Source organism: Amphibalanus amphitrite, unplaced genomic scaffold (genome assembly GCF_019059575.1).
Source record: "Amphibalanus amphitrite isolate SeventyFive unplaced genomic scaffold, NRLGWU_Aamphi_draft 000346F_arrow, whole genome shotgun sequence".
Lineage (NCBI taxonomy): Eukaryota > Metazoa > Arthropoda > Thecostraca > Balanomorpha > Balanidae > Amphibalanus > Amphibalanus amphitrite.
The window spans coordinates 560,109-578,098 of record NW_024881841.1 but is presented as its reverse complement, the minus strand read 5'-3'; the positions used below and the strand labels follow the sequence as shown (position 1 = coordinate 578,098).

General features: G+C 51.2%; 1 protein-coding gene across 1 annotated transcript in view; it reads left to right on the top strand.

The window, feature by feature from the left end:
* LOC122389180 (cotranscriptional regulator FAM172A homolog) overlaps positions 1-17,350 on the top strand; it is a 48,712-nt gene extending 31,362 nt beyond the window's left edge. Inside the window, exon 9 of the mRNA XM_043380945.1 lies at positions 16,553-17,350. Coding sequence (XP_043236880.1) covers positions 16,553-16,695 — 143 coding nt within the window. The 3' untranslated portion in view covers positions 16,696-17,350. The remainder of the gene's footprint in view (positions 1-16,552) is intronic.
* Positions 17,351-17,990: the final 640 nt, after the last annotated feature.

The window sequence follows — 17,990 nt, the reverse complement described above, 5'->3', positions numbered from 1 at the left end:
CCCACGTCCGGTCGGTGATTGAGTATGCCAGCGTCATATGGTCAGGGGCTGCTGTAACCCACATGGCCCGCCTAGAGCGTCTCAATCACCGCTTTCTTATGTGGCTAGCTGCAAAAACACAGGGTAGGTGTCCTTCTCTGGACTACCAATCCCTTTTAAATCACTTTAGATGTCAGTCAATTAAGGCACGCATGACACAGGCTGATATAACTTTTATGCGTTCTATCTTTAGCGGCCGGATTGACTGTCACGAGCTGGTGGCGAAATTCAGCCTTGTCACTCAGGTTAGGCGTTCTCGGCACACAGGCCTTTTTCATGTCCCATTTGGCAGAGTTAACGCTGTGAAGTGTGGCTTGTTTATTCGACTACCCAACCAACTAAACAAATTCTTACACGAGCATTCGGAGGCAGACTTCTTCCAGCCGGGGCATTCCACGATAGATCGACCAAAAAAACTTAAAATTTACACCCGCATATTTTATTTTTTGCTTAAAATTGGTCTAATGGGTTGTGATGGGCGGGGGACCCAGCTGTGGCAAGGATTTTTTTCTTCGAACAACGGTTTCCGAGATATAGCCTCGGGCAGTTCCTGGAGGTCACGCTGCAACCCTATGTTTGGCGGCTTATAACTCAGAAACTATTGGTTTTCTATGGTAAAAAACTTGATATGGTTCAACATCAACCAACAAACGTTTTGGTTATCTCGGATTTTCGAATTTTGAAAATTTTGATCACGTGACATCTTGACCTTTTTTTCGAAGAGTGACCTTGATATTTTCCCAACTGAAAGTCGCAATTTTGTCTGATGACGATTAAAGCCTTATCAATTGTCATTCATATGCGATAATAAAAAAGTGGCTTTCGGCCTGCGTTGACCTCAGGTCAGGTCATTTTTATGACCTTCCCATTATTACGAGCGGGAGCAACAGCGAGATCTCGAGAACAAAGCAAGATAGCGACAAGCGGTAAACGGCACAGGGTACACATGGATAAGGTCTACAATTTTTACTGAGGTCATTTTCAGGTCAGGTCAAAGATGACGTCACAGGGGTAAAAAGAAAGTCTAAATATCGGCACTACATATATATATGAAGTTTTTCTCGAATAACTTTCGAAGTATCCCAGCTAGGAACAAACTAATAGCACCATCGTGATCCTCTCGTCGATCCGCATCGAAGCATGTGTATGTTGACCTCGAAAGGTCAAGGTCAAAAGTTGACCTTAGGTCACGTGACCTTAAGGTCATCATATATATATATATATATATATATATATATATATATATATATATATATATATATATATATATATATATATATATATATATATATATATATATATATATATATATATATATATATATATATATATCAATCGATGGGCCTTGACGAGCTGAACACAATGAGCCTATCCGCGCGGCTGTATCTCAAACCCGTAAGGAGTTATTAGCAAAAAAACATTTGGTGACCTTTAATGACGTCACATGACCCAAGAGCAACTTCACAGTTGACCAAGAGCAAAAAAGGTGTCAAGATAGTCAAAGTTAGTCGCATATGGAGTCACTCATGGTAGATTAGGCAATTCCGACGCGTTTTAGTGTAAAAATAAGGGAGCTGATTTTCCCCCAATTAACTTATAATGGGGTGGTCAAGAAATTGACCTGACCTCAGGTCATCGGTATCGAAACTCAAAACGAACTGGCGCTATGCGAAAGCAAACGGATTGTTGCCTATTCTACGTCTCTTTCTTTATTAGATCAAAAGGTACAGCCAAAACTATTTTGACTTCCTTTTTACGCCTGTGACGTCATCTTTGACCTGACCTGAAAATTACCTCAGTAAAAATTGTAGACCTTATCCGTGTGAATCCTGTATCGTTTACCACTTGTCGCTATCTTGCTTTAGTCTCGAGATCTCGCTGTCGCTCCCGCTCGTAATAATGGACAGGTCATAAAAATGACCTGATCTCAGGTCAATGCAGGCCGAAAGCCACCTTTTTTATTGTCGCATATGAATGACAATTGATAAGGCTTTAATCGTCATCAGACAAAATTGCGACTTTCAGTTGGGATCATATCAAGGTCACTCTTCGAAAAAAGATCAAGACGTCACGTGATCAAAATTTTCAAAAATCGAAAATCCGAGATAGCCAAAACGTTCGCTGGTTGATTGCAAGTTGAACCATATAAAGTTTTTACCATTGAAAACCAATAGTTTCTGAGTTATAAGCCGCCAAACATAGGGTTGCAGCGTGACCTCCAGGAATTGCCTGAGGCTATATCTCGGAAACCGGTGTTCGAAGAAAAAAATCCTTGGCACAGCTGGCTTCCCCGCCCATAACAACCCATTAGACCAATTTTAAGCAAAAAATAAAATATGAGGGTGTACGGCTTTGGTCGATCTATCGTGGAATGCCCCAGCCGTCATGTCATTGGAGAGCACTACTGCTCCGCTTTGCGAGTAGTCAGGGCACTTTTAATGAGTGATATCGACTGATGTCAGCCAGCACTCTTTGCTACTTACTTTCTGTGATCGCGTCTGGTGTATGTGTATGTATGCTGGGAGGGATTGTATGTGTGTAGGGGAGGGCAGTGCGGGTTGAATGCCTGAGGGGGTGGGATGGGAAATTTTATTGCGACTGCAGCCTTAATGTGGGCCTCGGCCTGTGGTTGTTATGAAATAAATAGACAAGTGTGAGGTGTCTTCAGATGCAACGTACCTTGGATGTTCAGAAGTATTGGCCTGCATGTTTCTGCATATTCATTTTTATTTGTGAAGATTTAACCAGCTATTGTGCTTTCATGTAATTCATTGAATTATTGAAGTAAACAACTGTGACTCCATCACAATGATCGTTAAAGAACGTTTGCTTATATCGATATGCTAACATGCAACTGGCTGCGATATTGTTTGTGATCGTTACGCCGCGCTTCATCGGTTGTTGAGATTCATCATCTGGCGATGAAGTAAACCATTCAGGCAATCCCACGTGGTAAGCTGGTTATCGATGTTGCACATTATCGTCGGCATGCATTTCAAGTAGGAGGCACACGGGAGCACAGATCCAGAGCGATTGCTGGCTCCCGTGTACCGTTGTGAAACCTGGCACTGCGCCGCGTTGCAGCTTCACTGCGTCAGCGTGTTATTGAACGTCTTAGTTGAGCAGCTCAGCTGCTCGGCTCCCCTGGCTTCCGGCTGGTGCGCTGTGGGTCGTCTGCAGTCCTCGGTTAGCAAGTAAAGGATGAGCGCGCAGCGGGACCTTCTTCAACCGGCGACTGCCAGTGGCTAGTGGGGGAGGGGGTCGCTGGGTCACAGAGACGGTCGACCGGAATGGATTGCCTCTGGGTGCGGGTGACAGAGCTTCCATTGGTCGACCTGCTCGGCTGTGATGGCTGGCCTTGGACCAGGTGCCGGGAGCGGTCGTTTGCGTCAGCGTGGGTCCCGTGGGCAGGAGTGACTCAGGACAGGGCGGCCGGGGGGCAGCGGCTCCTGCCGTCCGGCGCCGGCGCACGGATGGGTGGACCCGGGTCCGCGCTCTTTGTCAGCCGCCCGGTGGGGTTCTTTACGGCTCTGGTGGGCTTTGGGTTCTTTGTGGGTCTAACCTCCACCGCTTCTTTCCGATAGCTGCAGAGCTCACCTGGCGTAATTACCCTGTTCCCTAGCAGAAGTTTCGTCTGTCGGGTCACCAATCTGTATTTACTGGATACGTATTTACTGCATAGTTGAGTTTGCTGGATGACATAGTGTTCTTAGATCCACGACATAGCAATTTTACAAAAGGTCAACCAGTTTCTCTGTGCGTAACGTGTTCATCATTTTCTAGATACTGCAATTAAATCTTCCACATGCTTGAGGCGGAGCACGCTGAATTGATACGTTGGTCGTTGCCTTCATTCTAGTTTGGAATAGTGCCTAATTTTCGTTGCCCGCCCCATGGCCTCGTGACCCTCGTCACTTGCTTTGTTGGCCTTGCTGGTGCCACGTATGGAAATCCCACTGCTCGCTGGTGCCACGGATGGTAGCATGAAATATCGCCTGTCAGGTAGGACTACGGTGCCTATATCGGCGATACTAGACCCGGCGTTGGTTTAGGGTACACATCGCTGGCGGTTTGATGTGTGACAAAGCAATGTTTCAGACTTTAGTGACTTATTTTCAACAGTCATGTGAGCTTTTGGGGTGATGTTACAGTTTTTGTGACACTGTGGACGGCTGCGGCACAAAGTGAAGAACGAATGATAGACATCAATGTCGGTGATCTGCACCAGTCACTGGTCGGTCACTGGCCGGCGTCGATGGGCCACTGCAGTGACTCCGTCTCAGTCACTGTACATCAGTGACGGGTGACCGGAGTCTGTCGCTGGGTCAGGGCCGTCCCATCTGTCCAGTGTCGAGTCGCTCCCGCGACGACGACCGTCTCCTTCGACAGTGACTCTCCTTCGCCTGTCTGATTGGACTGGTAATTCTTCGCTCGGTATGCACGTTCAGCAGTCGGGGAGCGCCGCTGCTGCGCACCCAGGGGCGTCAGAACCGTCACCGCGCTGGGACCCTTCTCACACAGCACAAGGTGCGCCCTGGGGCCCTTCTCACACCGCAGTAGGCACGCCTCCAGGCCTTTTCACACCTTTCAGACCGCTCCCGAAACAGCTCCGCTGCTGCAGAAACCTCACATTCAATCTGCGGCCCAGCTGTTTCACAATCTGTGCGTTAGATGAACGTCCCTCGTGCGCTGGCGCCTCCATGATGATCTTTGAACAATTATATGGTTACAGACGACCATATAATTTCGTGACGGCGTGCGCGGCGATCCACTCGGAATATCAATTGCGTGGTGATTTACACTCTGGTCCCGTGCAGCCAGTACAGCCGCCGGTCGGCTGCCATTTGGGCCGAGGCCACCGGGGGTCGCCTGGACCGAGACAAATGGCCACCGATGCCCCTTCCCCGGGCTGGAGAGGGGAGAGGAGGTGCGCACTGCTCAGACTGCTGCTGTCGTGGACGTCAATATACACACGAATCTACGTAGAATGTAGATAGATCGGCATGTGACGTGACAATTGTTACGCGCGCAATGGCGATGATTGTAGGCTCCAATTTCCAACCGGAATCGCACTTAAACATAGGCATTGTGGAACAATGTACCTATTACCTATGCCTTCCGCTGTACTTACATCATATATTTTATATTTTCTTCACACATTCTTGACCGAACTCGTTTGTCACGCAGGATAGCAGTTCAACTACCCCGACCTTCACGGGTGTCATGAAGCGGCCAAAATGGCGTATAATTGTCCGGTTTCGGTCATGCAACTAGGTCATGTTCTAGTTCCGGGTAATTCAATGCGCCGTACGCACACGTAATAACAAGTTCCTGTGCTTTACTGGTAGGTCGTGGCAGACCGAGGACGGAAATTGTGCGAAATGTTGACAGTAGCGGTCAGTTCCGATCTGGCGAGAAAGGACGCTGCGGTAATATCGCTCAGCTGGCCTTACTACCTGCTCGAGTTGTTAGCAGTGCTCTTTCGCCTTCTCTTTTCTCCTTCCTAGCCTTCCCAAGTATGTGTTTTGTGTTGGGAATAACTGGTTGCCTGAATGAAGGAACGCCTCTCTTCGAGATGCTCATAGTTTGTCGCATAAAGGGCACAACCACTAAGACTGCCCTTTGCGTGGTTCTTGAACTTGTCGCCCGTTTTCGGAGACTACAGACACTACAATATATACCTCAACGCCTGGTAGGTTTGCCACTTGACATTCCAGCTTATTCACTGTGTCCGGTAGCGTGGGTAGATGCCAAAGTCTGTTGCAGCTCATACGACGGGCTTTCCCACAGATCATGCATGCTAATGAGGTATCTCATCTATCATTTTCTTACGCTTCCTTAGGCACTGAGCAATGAGCATTGATGTACATCTAGCTATTGTTGGCAAGCAGCTCTATCTAGAATGAGCCGTAGTATTTTGTAATTAATAATGTCGACTTCGGCGAACGTGCGAATCTATATATTAATTGCTGCATGCCAAACATCTAACTTTTATCTAAAATACATCAAATATCACAAGTGCCGACTGACATCGAGTCCGTGTCACGCAGTGGTACTCGCTTGCTAGATCCTTGTCCCTACCGTTTCGATTCGGTTGTGGCGGAACTCCCTGCTGGTCACGTGAACAGAGGATGCGCCAGAGACTGCCGCTTGAGGCAAGGTTATCCACTGTATCAGAGCAGCCCTGGTCATAGGTGCGCCGGCCTTCGTAAGACGGTTCCTTCCCCCTGTCTCGCCGGCAGGGGTCAGCACAGTCTTCCCCCACTCCGGTCCCCATCCCCTAGCCTCGAAGGTAGGGGCCAGGGAGGGCAATTCCGTCTCCCATCGCCCAGCTCCCCTGGCAGCTTTTGGAAGGCCGGTCCCGTCGCCCAATACCACCAACAGAGGTCAGAACGGTCGTCCCCAATCCTACCGATAGAATCCCCGGTCCCTGTCCCCCAGTCCCGAAGGTAATTAAAATCCGAATATCCGAACGTGACGACCGTTATTGCAGTGTCGATCACTCTGAGAAATCACTTTTTCGTGGCATTCTGACCTTGTTCCTCATGTTTAATGAAGCACCTGCAGCTCGAATTGTGCCAGTACCCTGCATTTCTCATGCCACAACTGCAATCTAAAACTCTGCAGCATGCGATATTGATGGATGCTGAGCTGATCTTGCAATCTTCTTGTGATGATAGTTGATAGTTTGGCGATACCGCAATTATTAATAGGAAAAATTACACCGTCTGATAACTGTTCTGTCCATTTTTACTGACTCCTCCGCACTGCACTGGATCTTCAAAAATTATGCAGGACGAATCAACATTACAATCGTGGGAATTAAAATTTGTATTGTCGCCAAGATGATGGGGGATCTAAATCTAAGACAAACATATGCTCGCTCCTGCAACACAGAAGCGTCCCCTGAAATTTTGCATTCATGCTGCACGGGTGACACTAGGTTGACTGTTGAGTGTACCGATATCTTGACGAATGACTATTGACTGCCATAACTATTCATGGTCTACGGGTGGCGGCATTATTCATGATCTGCTGATTCCTGTTAGAACTGTCTGCACGGGTGGCAGAAGTGGGCTATCGCAGTAGTACACTGATCTCCCGCCTTGTTCGAGGGATTATCCCACTCTCGTTGGGCCGCTGCCTGGTTTTTACCGCTGCCGCCGGGCCTACCGCAACAGCTCGCGGCGAGATAATCCTCTCAGCTGCTTCCGTCGTATGGCACAGGGATAATCCTCCGTGGCTTCCGACGGATCGTAACGTCTGCAGACGGTGATCTCGCTCTCTCTCTCTCTCTCTCTCTCTCTCTCTCTCTCTCTCTCTCTCTCTCTCTCTCTCTCTCTCTCTCTCTCTCTCTCTCTCTCTCTCTCTCTCTCTCTCTCTCTCTCTCTCTCTCTCTCGCAGTGCACAGCAGACGACTCACGACCTATATGTTCTGTTAGCTTGCTGTCAGTCACCATCGCTGGTTTGCTGTTAGCCTCCGGTCGTCAGAACACGAACAAGTGGCTCGTTTCTAAAGCTTCTGGCCATGCTGTGTTTATCTCCACACTTGTTTCTGGCGTAGTTATTAGGCTGACATTAACTATGAAAACGATGCTTGGTGTTAGTTATTCAACACCTTAAAAAGGAAAGAATTGTTTAGTAAAAGGATCGTCTGTGTTTAGCTGGTGCTGGAATTTCAACGACTGATTATTTATCATCAATCTATCTAAGCGCATGATAATTACAGATATTTATTTCGTAGTGGAATCTTGCAATACGGTTTAGTTTTTTTATGGGTGTTTTATTGCTAGTCGCATTTTGATTGCCGTTCTCGAGAGTCCAGGGAGATATCTTCAGAACAAATCTTCTCATGACTTCTATCGAATTCAGAAGTGTCTCATTATGGTTGACAGACGTCGAATTCCTTTTGTAGTCTTATTCCCAGCAAAGTTGTTGTAGTATCGGGTAGTAACGGTAGACCTCAGCTGTTGTGATGGTGATCGCCCCTCTATGCCGAGTCTAGGAAGCTCTGCTCTCATTGCTCTCTTATTTATGCACGTCCGCTGCTGTGTGAGTAATAACCGGTCCAGTCCGGTCCCAGGCATCCGTGTTCAATGATCATCCCCCACCTCGGTATCAGACCCGCGTCCGATCCGGCTATGGTTCGGCACGAGTGGCATGCGGTACACAGAAGGCGATACGCAGCACTCCCGTCACCCACGCGCCTTGTCGTATACCTTACCCGCGCGGGTAGCTTTTTCAGAGACCCGACACAGGTGACGCGTCGATACAGGTGGACGTGCCAGGCGACAGGCGTCTTACAAGGCGCAGTGCTTGGGCCGGTGGTGTTCAATTAATCTGAGCGGGTTGTGCCAGACAGAACCATCGGGACAAATTTCATAGACTGCCTGGTCTACGTCTGGAATTTCATGACATGTCTAAATTAGAATTATCAGACATTTGTCGTAACGCTCTGCAAGCTCCGGATGGTCATAGCTATTTTGCTGCTTGCTTCAATCGGCTGTCTGCGTTCGACTGAATGTCTAAGCTTTTCATGAACTGGCGGATTTCACTCAATACCTAGTACCTACGGCATATCTAAAACGGGTTCTGCATTCTGTGTCTTGCCGTAAATGGATGTCATCTCATTAGCGATGTCAGCATTTCGTAATCGTGGAAGATAAATGTCTGCAATGCCATCGACGGGCTTCCAGACCTGTGTGACGGCCAATGGACTTAGCATTTATTTGCGAACGCTCCCAGCCTTCATGAGCTAATGCTCCGGTCTTTCGACTACAAAGCTCCCACCCCTTTCCCTCAACTCTGAATGTGAGGAATGTGGTTACTGACTGCCGTAGTGGTTTTCACGGCGCCTGAATTCTCGATGTGTTCTGCCGGTGCCATAAGGATCGGTTGGCGTCCTGCCGCCGCTGATGGTATCACTCGGAGGGCGGCCGATAACCGCCCACCCATTTCTCCCGCCGCGCCGGTCGGAGGTGAGATGAGCCGGTCGCCGGGGCGTCCTTCGCAGTGGGGTGCTCTCTGTCCGCGGGGCGGGGACGACCCCGGCCGCCGCGCCACCGTCAAGGTCGCCACCGACCGGCGTCTCCGCCCCGCGGGGAGGTGAGACGGCCTTCACTGGCCGACCGCCGCCGGCGCGGTGAACCGTTACTGACCTGACCGGGTCACACCAGCTGGACACCCAGGAGGTGCGTGGGTGGTTACGAGTGGCCCCGGCTACGTGAGTAAATGGTGACCAGTCGGCGGCTGTTAACCGCGATGGCCTTCTGTTTTATATCGGACATGATCTGATCGACATGCTGCTGGAATCGTGACGATGCCTCTCCGATCGTTTTATCTGGTGAGGGTGTTTTGAAAACAAACGTTGATCTTCTGTAGTGGAAGTTCCACCGGCTGGTCGGCCTTACGCTCTTTTTGTCTTTACGTGATGCATTGCTGCTGCTCTGAGTTTACAGCCGTGTCTTGCGTTCGGTGTGCTGCAGCAAGGCGTGTGTCTAGGAGACTGTCAGTATCTGATGGGCGTGATATGAACTGTGTCATGTGACCTAGAGATTGCAATCCCGGGATCGGGATCCCGGGATCCCGGCGGGATTTTAATCCCGATCCCGATCCCGAAATTCCGCCAATCCCGGGATCCCGAAAAGAATCAGTTTTTCAAAAAGAATGCAGCCGCTGCACGATTCTTGTTTACACTGTTTATGGTGCTGCATGACATAAAGCAGATAAACTATTTAGCTGGCACCCCGTATTGGCCGTCGACAATCGACCGTGTTGGTAGCTCTCGGGTATCACCCACAGCGGTTAAGCCGCTTAAATACGTACGAAAAAGGGTCCCGAACGCCAAAAAAATTGCAGCATCAGCGCTGCAACATCTTTATCAGGATCACAGATCGTTCAGCGATTCTGAGTTGCCCGTCCGTGGCCGGAACAAAGGAGGTCATCAAGACAGTCTTTGAGCTCGTGTCGCAGAAACATGACACAGATGTCACGCAAGTGACGGCACAGCTCACTGATTCAGACGTTGAAGACGGTATAGAGTGGAGCTCTCCCAGTCAGTGACTCTGCTCTCAAAGCGACTTCGAGCAAATTCTGAGAGACATTAATGATGAAAGCGGAACCGGAAAGAGGTTAAGTGACCAAGCGACGTTTGGAAAACATTGTGAAATAGGGAGCTGCCAAAGTTGGCGTACACTGGTTGCGAGTTTTTAGACAGACCTACCAGCATGGCAATGGCTTAAAGGTAGTGTGCCACCTTTGAAAGATTTCCCATTTTATTTTTCCTAGGATAAGAAGCTTCTGTTTTTACCTAATATCGCAAAAAAAATCAAAAATGGGCCTGGAATAGTGCCTCTTTCGCCTAAAAGTTTATCGGTCTTTCGATATGTATAACAACTGTAGTGGGCTGACCTGCAAACAGGCGTCGGCAACAATCGCGAATGCGGCGCACATGTGACAATAAGCAAAGGTCATTATAGAGTTACGACGTACGGGAATGAGTTATCAGCTGTCTAATCGTAGACAACACAATGTCGAGCCTTAAACTGTAAGCCTGTATTGGTATTGTTTCTTTTATTTGGCTGTCGAACATTATTTATGGTTTGAAATATGATTTTATGTAAAATAATTGATATGAAAAAGCCGTCTCTTAAGTTATGACCCCATTTCACCACACGCAAGTGGCAGAAATGACAATGATCAGCTGACGCATTTTTCTTGGCCGAAGTCAGAGCGCGCGGCCCGACGCACCACCACCGCACCACAAAGTATGAGCAGAAGCCGCGCCCAAAGCCAGGGCCCCGGTAACGTGAGGTAGCCGAGTCGGGGCAGCGTGTGCTGACCCAAGCCGGGGCCGCAGCTTTGGGCGCGGTCTACCGCATCCCCGCGGGCAGCCCCGGGCTATCACATGACACCGGGAGGACGCGCGGCCCCGGCTTGGGTCAGCGCACGCTGCCCCGACTCGGCTACCTCACGTTACCGGGGCCCTGGCTTTGGGCGCGGTCTACCGCACCACCTAACAGGCGTGTTCGAAACCGCAGGAGATGATGATGAACGGGTTTGTCGAAACTTGATTGGATGAGCATATCGGTAATAGCGATTTCAGTGTGTGCATTTATTGTTCATAGTGGTGTGAAATGTGGTTGGGGTACGACCGACAACCCGTCGGGGCGAATTTCGCACTGGGGTACTCAAAATTTGAAGAATTTAAGACGTTTCCATGAGTTTTGAAGGTATGGATAAGTTCTAAAAATCCGGTTCTCCTTATCTGGGCCATTAACTCCATACGGTCCAGGAAAGCTGGCACACTACCTTTAAAACTGTCGCACTAACTACGAGTAGCGTAGAGGAAGAGTGAGTGAGGCGTGGATGTGCTGGAACCCGTCTAGTAAACGTACTGGTCGACGCACAGTTTTATGAAGGCCAATTGGGAATCAATGCTAATGCTAATCAAATCGAAACGTTTTATTCGCAAATTCAATCGTTTTTAATGCAAATGACATGGTCTAAGGATGGCTTTTGGTTGCCTCTTTGTTTGTGGTAAGCTAAAAGACGCAAAATATGTCAGTAGGAAATCACTCTTACGACATTTAGTGACAAGACCGGGATCCCGGGATCCCGGGATCCCGAAATAAAAACTTTCGGGATCCCGGGATTGGTAAAACGTTCCGGGATTGCAATCTCTAGGACTCATGTCGTTTGGTACTGGAGCCAATCCATCCTTGATCAACACATGCGGCTGAGTAAGCCGCGCCGTGCGGTATTACTGGTATAGACGAGATAGAGCCGGTGTCAGCCGGGTCGGCCGGCGTCCAGCCACATTCCTCTGAGCCGTCATCTGCACCGCTCTCCGGCTGACCTTGACCTGAGGTCGGCAGGGTCGGTCGTTACCGGCGGGCGCGGCGCGCTCTCTCCGCTCGCTCCCAGCTGCCCCTCGCCGGCCCCGCCCTCGTCGTTCTCTCGCTGCGGTCTGTGGTGTGTGGTCTGGTCTGTGGTCTGTGGTCTGCATTCCGCCCCTGGACGGAGAAGGGGCGCTGTGTGGCGCCGGGTACACGGTGGTGGGGTGGAGCTGTTGGGCTGAGTCGGAGGCGCCCCTTGTCAGAGATGGGCTGCGTCTCGGATGCATTTGACTGGCGGGGCGACGCTACACTGTCTCGGTTGCACCATAGATTAGGTATTCCTTATTATTCCATGGATGAAGATTAGGAATACTTCATCCATGGTTGCACTATCCAGTATCCAGTGCCCAATCTCCGTGTCATAAGGTCGACCAGAAGCCTGGTGACAGGTGATGTGACCTCTGACTCGACTCGGGATATGACCTGAGGGCAGTGTGTACCCACTGTCAAGCTGCAGCTGTCCTTGCTGTCGTCGCACTACGGTGCTTGGGGGCGGGTCTGTTGAGTTGTTGACAGTTGACGCAGTTTGGCCATGGACGCTGCGTCACGCTGGTATCGCCGGCGGCTGAAGAAGAGCTGCTTCAGGTATGTCGGCAGTACATATGTAACGACAGGCCTCAGTGTAGCTGAGCACCACTCGGCTGTGACAGACCGGAGTGGCTGGGGTCTCGGGCGAGGCTCGTCCTCGCCGCGACGCGTGTCGTCACCGCACTGAGGACGCCGGCGCCGCTTTTGTCGGCTGATTTGCGACATTTTCCCGGCGCTCCAGCGCGTATCGCGCCGCTGCCGATCGGGTGTGATCTCAAGGCCTGGGGCGCGTCCCGATCGGACCATTTCCGTGACTGTGGTTTGATTGGGACGGCTGGCGGCGGGCGCGAAATTGATGAGGTGTTTCTGATGACACCGGGAAGCGCCGCCACCCGCCGCGGCGGCTGTTAGCGGCACCAGGTCGGCGGAACGACGCCCCCTGGCCGTGAGCCCGGGCCGGGATGTGGCGCGGGTAGGTGTGCTCCGGTGTATTCTCTGAGTCCCGGCTGTGCCGCCAGGGGTGCTCTCTCGCCGTGCCCTCCAATGGGTGCTCTCTTCGAGGCCGGTCCGGCCGGGGCTGACTGGATCCGGCAACCTCCCCGCGGCGGCCGGCAGCAGTCCATTTGTTAGCCGTCGTCCATTGGCCCTGCCGATTACAGAGAGTCGGGTCGAATGGCCGGATAGCACACCACATCCGGCTTGGCTAATGCAGAGCGGACGCCATTGCTTCCATGCACCTTCATTGTTGCAGCGGCTTCCTAACGGCGCGTTCTCTATTTATTCACAGCCCATTACTAAGCTCTGTCGGATATAAGTTATGTGCGGCCGTGTTGGGGCTGATATAATTTGCTCCTTTTTTCGCCTGTTGATTGACTGAAAAATTTTCTCCAACAGCAGAGGCTTCGTTGGGTTGCGCTATGGCCCGTAAACCGTGTCAACAATGGTGAGAGTAGTGTCATGTGTTGTAATGGAATTTAATGAATGTGGTCGTTACCTGTCAACATGTGTGAGAATGACCTCACAATGAGATAATGTTGCGAATTCTGACAGACGCAGCGGCGGGGTGACCTGCTTCACTGGTTAGATCCTTATCCCGTCGAATGGCCACTGACCCTGGCCGTCTGGTGCCCCCTCTGCCAGGAACTTCGCCAAGGTCGGTTTTTAGCGCGGCTTAGTTATGGATCGCGCTCCATGCCGGTCGTGTTCTCTATGACCGTGATGGGGCCGATAGCGCCCGGGCCGGCCCCGTCTCCGGGTGGTGAACCATTATCCAGACCTGGCGGTATACCACTGCCAGGACCTTGTCTCCGGGCGGTGAAGACTGCCGACACTCGGTTTCGGTGTGGTAAACTACTGTCCGGAGTCTGAACAGTAGTTCTGGGGGTCTGGACTCCAGACCCCGTCTCTGATAGTTTGCGACTGCCCGACGCTTGTCTCAGGATGGTAAACCATTATCTGGCCCTGTCTGTGATGGTTTACCACGTTGGTCGGCCGGTGCGGACTGTCGATGCCGTCGGCGGGCGACCCTCCTGGCTCGACCGCTGCACACGTCCAGTGGTGACGCGCCGCGCTAGGCTCGTGTGCTCCCTGACACACGGCACACCAAGGTGGGTGGCCCTTTTTGCGTCGGCCAGCTCCGTCCGACTCTTCAGTGTGTTGGTGTCTGCCGGCCCGTGCCCCGCCCGAGGCGACCGGCTCATCTGTTGGAGCGTGTGCCCAGTGATGCAACGTAATCGTGCCGTCTGAGCCGTCCAGAGTTCCCATGAATCGCCGCCGTCCGGGGCTTTTGTACACAGTGCCATGCATATGTATGCTCGGTGATTGGCGGGATGCGTTGCCAGACATCGTTCTCCGTCGAATGACGTCACTGTTCGCGTCGAATCGGGCGCTGATGGATGCGTTTTCCGACCTTCGTTCGGGTGAAGATGTGTCGGAATATGAGAGGTGCTGATGTCAGCTCCGAACGACGAGCATGGAACATTGTAGTGTGTGGGCGGATAGGTGGAACCCGGGTCCTAGTGTCGACGTGGTGCACGGGGCTATCACTTATGCAGTTTGTCAAGGTATTACTGTTTAAGGATAGCACAATGTTGTCCTTGAGTCATTTATCAATATTTTATGCTAAGATTTACTTTCAATTCACTGTTCTGACCTCGTTCCATACTATATCATGAACATTTACATGGTGTCGAGCACAGGCTGTTGACTATCAAACACCTCTTATTGTCCCTTTGTAGAACAAAACAAAAGCAGCACTGTTCTGCCGAGCCGTGTCGTGCCTGTCTACCCGTGTGTCGGCCTTGAGGAACGACCAGGTCGTCGCATCTGGTGTAATGTTGTGAATACGCTCGTCCGTGCCGTTCCATGAATAACTGACCCTTCTGAAGCGTCACCCACGCTCATTATTGCGCGACCTCACGCTGTCGAGAAGTGGTGTGTCACTGCTCCGCCGTCTGGCGCTGTGTTCGGTCGTGACGGGGATCGGCGAGGCGCCGGACGGACGGGCAGAGAGTGGAGGCGCCGGCCGCTCGCCATCACTGCTGTGCCGCCCTCCGACCGGCGCCGTGGCTGGTCGCTGTCAGCGCTGAGCAGTCAGTTGACCCTGACACAGACGCGATGCTCACCTAATGATGTCGTCAACCGGGCAGAGGTCCGAGACATCTCACTGGCACTGTACTGACGTGTCCTCTGTTAAATACCGCCATCATAAAGAGTCTGTCCCGTTCTATCCTCAAGTCATTCCTTATCGAGGTAACGCCTGGAGTATTCTACAGTCCAGAGTCATTCACTGTCGAATCACCTCGTGTGATATAACTGGTGCACTTTCAAATGTTGCCACAACTGTCAATGATAGCAATTTTGGAATGGTGAGTTTTGCCACGAAATTAATAAATGAAATGTGAATAAATGAATCAAGATAAATAGGCGAATAGATAGATGATCCGGCTTGGTTACGGATCACTTTGTTCAATTATTACCAGTGATTGCCGTACTTGTATTATTTATGTGTTGGTCGCTGCTGCGTTTCATAACCCTCAATTAGAAGAGGCGCTGTGTATTTATCAACCACCCTAGCTGGCGGCTGGCAGTGTGATGCAAATTGGCAACTTCAATAGATTTTATCACTTGCTGGCTGAAATTACAATGGTGCAGCCTTTGACGCCCTTTTCTTATGGCGCTCATCTAGGTTAAAGCCTATGATTTTATAGCCATTAAATTGTATTTACTACGGAACATATTGCACTCTTGGGTACATGTCTCACTGTGACGTAGGATGTGTCGTTGAGTTCGATAACCAGACGATGCTAGACTGACTTTCATGGCCAACTGAGAGCAGAGCTCTGCCCTCCTCTCTGACCCCTCGGGTCGCTCCGGCTCAGACCGGTAAGGGGGCCATACCGGCGGTGACCTGACCCGGCCGGCGCCCCTACCCTGCCCTGTGTCATCGCGTGGGTCACGCCCCAGCCGCCGGGGCACCGACCTCGCCGCTGGCGGCTGCCCCCGGGCCCCGGCGGAAACGCGTCACCGCCGCCGCCGCCGCGCCGCACCAAAAACGCCGGCAAATGGCTCGCGAGACGCGGCGTGCGGCATTGTGGCGCGGTGCCGACGGCGGCGACGGCCATTCTAATCAGCCGGCGCGCGTAATCAATGAGCACGGCCGGCGGCGGCGCACCCTGTGTGGTCGGAGGGGAGCGACCCCGTCCGTCCGTCCGGGCCCTGATTGTCTGTCCCCGTATCAGACAGACCACAGACGAGCAGTTTTGTCCCTCCGTCCCCCTGAAGGTCTGTCAGACGAACTGTTTTGTCCGTCTGGCTCCCGACAGTCCGTATTCGACTGACGGTGAGACGCACACAGATTGACTTCTTGGTGAACGACAGAACATTTTGAAAAATGCGTTTACACTTTTGAAAAAGAAATATGTTTTGTTCATTTTCAATTTTTACCGCTAGTCGATATTTGTTGTCTGTCTTTGATCGTCAAAGAAGAGGCCCTAAATCCACTTGGCGATGCTCTGACCTCTGACCTGATCGGCCGGGGTCGTCTCCATGTCACTGACTGACCCCTCTGCGTCTCCTTCTGTCCACAGGTCACAAGCAGCACGAGTGGACTTCTTGGTCCTGTATCGATGCCGTGTTCCCGTTTCTGGAGCAGCGTCTGGAGCAGCGGCGAAAGGCCGCGGCGCCAGCGACACCCACGGAAAAACAGGACGACGGCGACGAGAAGAAGTAATAACGGGCTGTGAGCGTGCTTGGAGAATGGCGGAGACAGCGGACAGTTAGCGAAGCCGGTGAGCGCTTACTGAACGGGGCAGCAGACTGTAGAGGGGCCAGTAAGCACGCTTTTTGCCGCCTCTAAGCGCTCCGCTGTGCACAATGTCTCCACTGTGATGTGATATGTCGGGATGGGCTCTGTTTTTGCCTGGAGCGATGCACTGAAACTATGCAGAACATTCCCGCGCGTTTGCTAGACTTGTCGCAGTGATGAAGAAGGCGCTTTCTTGTGTGCATTGTACTTGATACGACTGCCTTTATTCGCCAGTTCCTGTTGAATAATTTTACACCAAGTGATGCACTGCGAGTTTTTTATAGCGATTTATTAGAGATGTCAAGACGTCAACACTAACCATTGCATTGCTGCTTCGAATCAGCAGTATCAGTTTGTCCAATGCTAATAGCGTTGGTTAATGGTTGATATTCCTCGATCACTTTTGGAACTGGCGGAGTGGAATATTTCAACAGCGTTTTTGTTCATGACAGCTTCTTAAATATTAGTGGCTCATATCCCGTTCTCTCCGGGTAAGAGAATTTCTACAGCAGTGCTGATTGCCCCATTGTTATTGTTTTATAGAACATGCAATGTTACAATAATGAAGTTTGCATTTCTACTTCTGACTTTGTCTCTCTCACACTCTGTTTCGCCACATTTCCCTCATCCCCCTGTGCACTTATCATATACCTACCGGGCGTGAATGCGTCAGGTAGTGACCGGTCGAGGAAGGCGAGTTGTTGGATAGGACCAGCTCTGCCTCACACTCCACATACCCTAACAGGGTTCTATTTTTTACTCAGTGCCATGGTCGCTGAACAAAGGTTGTAGACACCTTTTTTCTGGACCTCCCGTTGTACGAACTGAATAATGAAACGCGAACAAAACAAAAAATAGATAGAACCGGCTTTTAAACTGCTTCTCACATACCGGCAAAAAGCTTTGAATTACCCCAAAATGTTGCGGGTCTGACCTTGACAGTTTTTGTGCGTCGGCTTGGTGCCTTTATGGAGGGCCACCTGCCAATCGGCCCCATCCTGCTATGGAGCGCTGGTGCATGACAAAGGCACCCCGAGTCTCTGAGTGCTTAGGAGTGCCAGGTCAGTGGCCGCACCTTCCTACAGGGTCCCGCAGGCACTGGGCAGTGTCCTTGGCGTGTGGTGGGGAGGGGAGCTACTGGGACAGAGGACGGGACGCGGGACGGGCTGTGGGTCTATGTCACATGAGGGATGGTGGACAGTCGGAGGGAGGGATCCAGG